Source organism: Apium graveolens, chromosome 8 (assembly GCF_009905375.1).
Source record: "Apium graveolens cultivar Ventura chromosome 8, ASM990537v1, whole genome shotgun sequence".
NCBI classification, from domain to species: Eukaryota; Viridiplantae; Streptophyta; class Magnoliopsida; order Apiales; family Apiaceae; genus Apium; species Apium graveolens.
In genome coordinates this window covers 98,903,203-98,908,174 of record NC_133654.1, presented here as the reverse complement: position 1 = coordinate 98,908,174, position 4,972 = coordinate 98,903,203, and the positions used below count along the sequence as shown (strand labels likewise).

General features: G+C 38.6%; 1 protein-coding gene across 1 annotated transcript; it reads right to left on the bottom strand.

Moving 5' to 3' along the window:
- Nucleotides 1-757: 757 nt before the first annotated feature.
- On the bottom strand, nt 758-3,253 carry LOC141679803 (uncharacterized). Its single transcript, XM_074486194.1, has 3 exons — nt 2,864-3,253; nt 1,706-2,044; nt 758-1,147 (listed from the first exon to the last, which is right to left on the bottom strand). The coding sequence occupies exons 1-3, from the start codon at nt 3,251-3,253 to the stop codon at nt 758-760; spliced, it is 1,119 nt and encodes a 372-aa protein (XP_074342295.1).
- Between the last annotated feature and the right edge of the window lie 1,719 nt (nt 3,254-4,972).

The following is a 4,972-nucleotide window of genomic DNA, read 5'->3' as shown; positions in this document are numbered from 1 at the left end:
TCCATTGCGATATGTTCCCACTTCCATTCAGGTATGTCTAGTGGCTGAATCAATTCACTCGGTCGTTGATGTTCCGCTTTAACTCTTTGGCACGTATATCACTTGCTTATCCATTCTACAATTTCCTTTTTCATATTCAGCCACCAATAGTTCTCTTTCAAATCCTTGTACATTTTCGTACTTCCAGAATGAATCAAAAATCTCGAGTTATGCATTTTATGTAAAATCTCGTGCTTTAACTCCGTAACATTAGGGATCCAAATACGTGAACAAACCCTGTATATTCCTTTATCATCCTTTTGAGCTTTAATTTTGTCACCTGACAGTTTATCCTTCTCCTAGTCCCTCATTTGTTCCTGACAACGTCAAATTTTTTCCAAAATCTCTGGATGAAATGCCATTGTGCAAACCACTTCATCTGCTAATCTTGGGATTTGGATTTCTATCTCCAACTTCTCAAATTCCTTGATTAATTATGTAAACGAAGTCAACATATTCAATTTTCCCTTGCGGCTTAGCGCATCCGCTACAACATTTGCCTTTCCGGGATGATAACTTATCGTGTAGTCGTAATCTTTGATTAATTCCAACCGTCTTCTTTGTCTCATTTTCAATTCCTTCAGCGTGAAGATGTACTTCAAGCTTTTGTGGTCCGTACAAATCTTAAGAGCAAACAGTGTCTCCAAATCTTAAGAGCAAACACAATCGCTGCTTACTCCAAATCATGTGTAGGATATCTTTGCTCCTGTGGTTTTAACTATCGTGAAGCATATGCTATCACCTTTCCATGCTGCATTAACACGCAACCTAATCCTTTATATGAAGCATCGCTATATATTACAAATTCGCCTTTCTCATCAGGCAGAACCAATACTGGTGTAGAAACTAACCTTTTCTTTAGTTCTTGAAAGCTTTCTTCACACTTATCTGTCCAAACAAGCTTTTCATTTTTCCTTGTCAACTTTATTAGTGGAACTGCAATTTTAGAAAAATCTTGAACGAATCGTCGATAATATCCAGCTAGTCCCAAAAAGCTTCTCACTTTCGTTGGAGTCTTTGGTCTTTCCCAATTCATAACAGCCTCAATCTTCGCAAGATCCACTTTGATACCTTCACTATTGACTATATGTCCAAGAAACTGAACTTCCTTTAACCAAAACTCGCATTAAGAAAATTTCGCGTAAAATTTCTCTTTTCTTAAGATTTCCAAAGCAATCCTCAAATGTTCCATGTGCTCTGCTTCTGACTTTGAGTAACTCAAGATATCGTCAATGAATACTATTACGAACTTGTCCAAGTATTTCTTAAATACTCGATTCATAAGATCCATAAAAGTAGCTGGCACATTTGTCAATCCAAATGCCATTACCAAGAATTCATATAGTTCATATCTCGTTCGAAACGCCATCTTGGGTATATCTTCCACCTTAATTTTTAGTTGATGATATCCAGATCTTAAATCGATCTTCAAGAAACAAGTAGCTCCTTTCAGCTGATCAAATAAATCATCAATTCGCGGAAGAGGGTACTTATTCTTGGTTGTCAACTTTTTGATTTCGCGATAATCGATACACAATCTCATGCTTCCATCTTTCTTCTTTATGAACAGCACTGCTGCACCCCACGGGGATACGCTCGGTCGAATAATTCCTTTATCTAACAATCCTTGTAATTGCGTCGCTAGTTCCTTCATTTAAATGAGCACCATTCGATAAGGAGCTTTCGAAACTGGTTCGGTTCCTGGAGCCAAATCAATCATGAATTCAATTTCTCGATCTGTAGGTAGTCCAGGTAATTCATCGGGAAATACATCAAGAAACTCTTTAACCATATGGATGTCCTCAATCCTATGGGATTCCTTCTCTACATCCTTTACGTGAGCCAAATAAGCTTCGCATCCTTGTCGTAACAATATTCTTGTCTGAATTGTCGTTAAAAACTTCTTATCTTGCTTCTTCCCTTTAAATATCACCTCAGTTCCATCCTTGGTCCTCAATTTCACTTTTTTGATTTTACACTCGATCTTCGTATTGTGGTTTGCTAACTAATCCATTCCGAGAATAACGTCAAATTCTCCTAACTTAATTGGTATTAAGTCAGCAGAAAAGTGCCGACCTTCTATGACAATATCGCAATTAGAAAAAATTCTATTGGCAACAACTCATTCCTGATTTGCTACTTCTATAATCAGATTAGATTCTAAAGGGTACGCAACACACTTTAATCTATCCACAACACTTTCAGAAATAAATGATGTAGTAGCTCCATAATCTATTAACACTTTGACTTCTGCTGAATTTATAGCAAGCGTACCTGCTACTAAATCCGCATCTTGCACTGCATCTTTCATTGTCATATTAAATGTATGCGCCCTTGGCTGAACTGTTTATGCTGGTAGAGGCGGTGGTCCAGCAATCCTAAGAACATTTGCCTTCTAAACAGGCTCCTTGCAATTCCTTTCCATATGGCCAACTTTTCCACACTTAAAAGAAGTCATCTCTGGCTTTCCCGAACCACGTGTGCATTCAGATGAATAATGTCCTTTCTGGTTACACCTGAAACACGTCACGTTGAGCTTATTACATCTTCTAGGGTGCCTCTTTCCGCAAGTTTTGCACTCCTGAATCTGGGGTCTATTGTCCTTCGTTGACTCTCCAGCTTTCTGAAAATAATTCTTTGGGTTCTCATTTCCGTGCTTAAATTTCTGGAATTTCTGATTCTGACTTCCAGCATTCCTTCCAAACTTTCCTCTGAACTTAGAACTCCCTTGGTCTGCTTCCGAATCCTTAAATTTCCTTTTCTTCCCTTCATTTTCTTTCTTAGTTTCTTCTCTTTCTCCTTCCATGATCATGGCCTTCTGTACCACAACATCATAAGTCCTTATCTCAAGAAGAGCCACTTGATTACGAATCCATGGCTTAAGTCCTTGTTGAAATCTTTTAGCTTTCTTCGCTTCTGTATTCACATATTTAGGCACGAACCTTGCTAACTCTGAAAACTTCACTTCATACTCTACTACCGTCATATTTTCTTGCTTTAAATCCAAAAACCTCATCTCTAACTGATCTTGCATGTAACTTGGTAAATACTTCTCTAGGAACAACTCCATAAACTTCTGCCAAGAAATGGATTCTCCTTCTAGTAATGCCTTAGTAGATTCCCACCAGTAACTAGCCTCATCCTTAAGGTAAGAACTTGCATACTGCGCCTTCTTTTTGTCCTTGACTTTTGCTAACTCAAAGGCTTTCTCCATTTATCTTAACCAGGACTAAGCTTTAATCGGATCTGGAAAACCTACAAATTATGGGGGATGGACGGATTGAAAGTGTTTGAAGTTTCCGAATCTCGAGGCCGGGGGTTGTTGCAAAAGTTGAAAGAGTCGGTTCATCACATGAGTGTCTTGGTTTTGATCTTGGTTTTGAGTTTGAGTTTCTTCTTCTTGGTGATTTGGTGAAGTGGCTATTTTATAAATCTGATGAGCAATTATTTAGCAATACACTAGCATGACATAAATAACAACAAAGATTCTTTTAGGAATAGCTTTTCAGGTTTTAAGTTTTACCCATTTGTATAATAGCATGAAATACTATTACTACATAATTCACTCACCGGTTAGGGTTCTCACATGACATAAGGTATATTATCACAAAGGTGTTGAATATGATCAATCCAAACTACACATGGCGATTCAGAATCTCCCTCAACACAGACAGCATCCAACGCATAATCTTATGAACTCTGCGGGCCTCGGCCTCAGCATCACTGCAAGAAGGTCCCTCCTTCAACCATCTACGGGCAACCTACACCACAATCTCAATACGAACACGCCACTCGGGCTCTGGCACCAACATCTGCAAACTAGATTCTCGGGCCAATCGGTCTACTAAAGACCTCAACTCAGGTATGCGAGTAAACACAAAGTCACGGTCCCATGCCAAATCGTCATTAATATGGGCAGTTACAGTGTGACGCCCTCTGTCTCGGGGCTAGGGAAATGAGGACCCACACACCATTAACTAATATAATAACAACGGATATAATAAACCCAGATTAAACACTAACAGGATTTAAACAGGATTAGGTATGAGACAAGATTACAACTACCAACCAGAATGAATATATTACAACCTAAAATAATAATAAATTCAAATTTATTCGATTCCGACATGGAACCGACAGATAACCCATTGTATCTAAACCAACTTATGCAATCCTTCTAACTCATACACTTGCTCACACACACACAGCTACCTACTCTGGCATCTGGAAACCTACGACACGGTAGGGACCGCCAGGAATGCTCTGGCGAGCGGTGCGCCTAAGTCTGGCCATCTTCTTTCTTAAATGCCATGGTTAGCAAAATATATGAGCAAAGAAGCTCAACAAGCAACTATATAAACACTTCTATAATGCAGTAACAATATCAATATATCAATATACGAGGCATTCTACTTTAAATATCTAGGTGGCAGATTTCTATCTCTGGCTATGAAAGGGTTATGAAGAAGGATTTGGGCTTTCAGGAATCAAGGCTCGGGTTAGGGTGAAAGCCGAAATTCATCTCAAATCATTAGCAGGACTTCAAAGTGTTTCTCAAAAGAAGGAAATAATCAATCAGACTTTGAAACTTATCATCAATGTAAAATGACAGGGTTCACAATATTACAATCAAAACGAAGACTCGAGTTGTTCCATTTCATTTCATGTCATCTTTTAAAAAATAAGGAGCAACTGCTCCAAGTATATAAACATTTTCATCTTTATAGAATATAAGAGAACTCTTGATTGGAATATCCATCTTTAAATTATAATACGGGTGATCAGCCCGTACCGATACCATCTGGTCGTTATGGTACCTATGGCATTATAGCCTTATATTGGACTAGCCCCGTTAGCATCTTATGTGACTGGACTAGTCCCACTAGCCTCTTACGTCTCTATCCAATCCACCAGGAATTTGTTTGGAAAACCT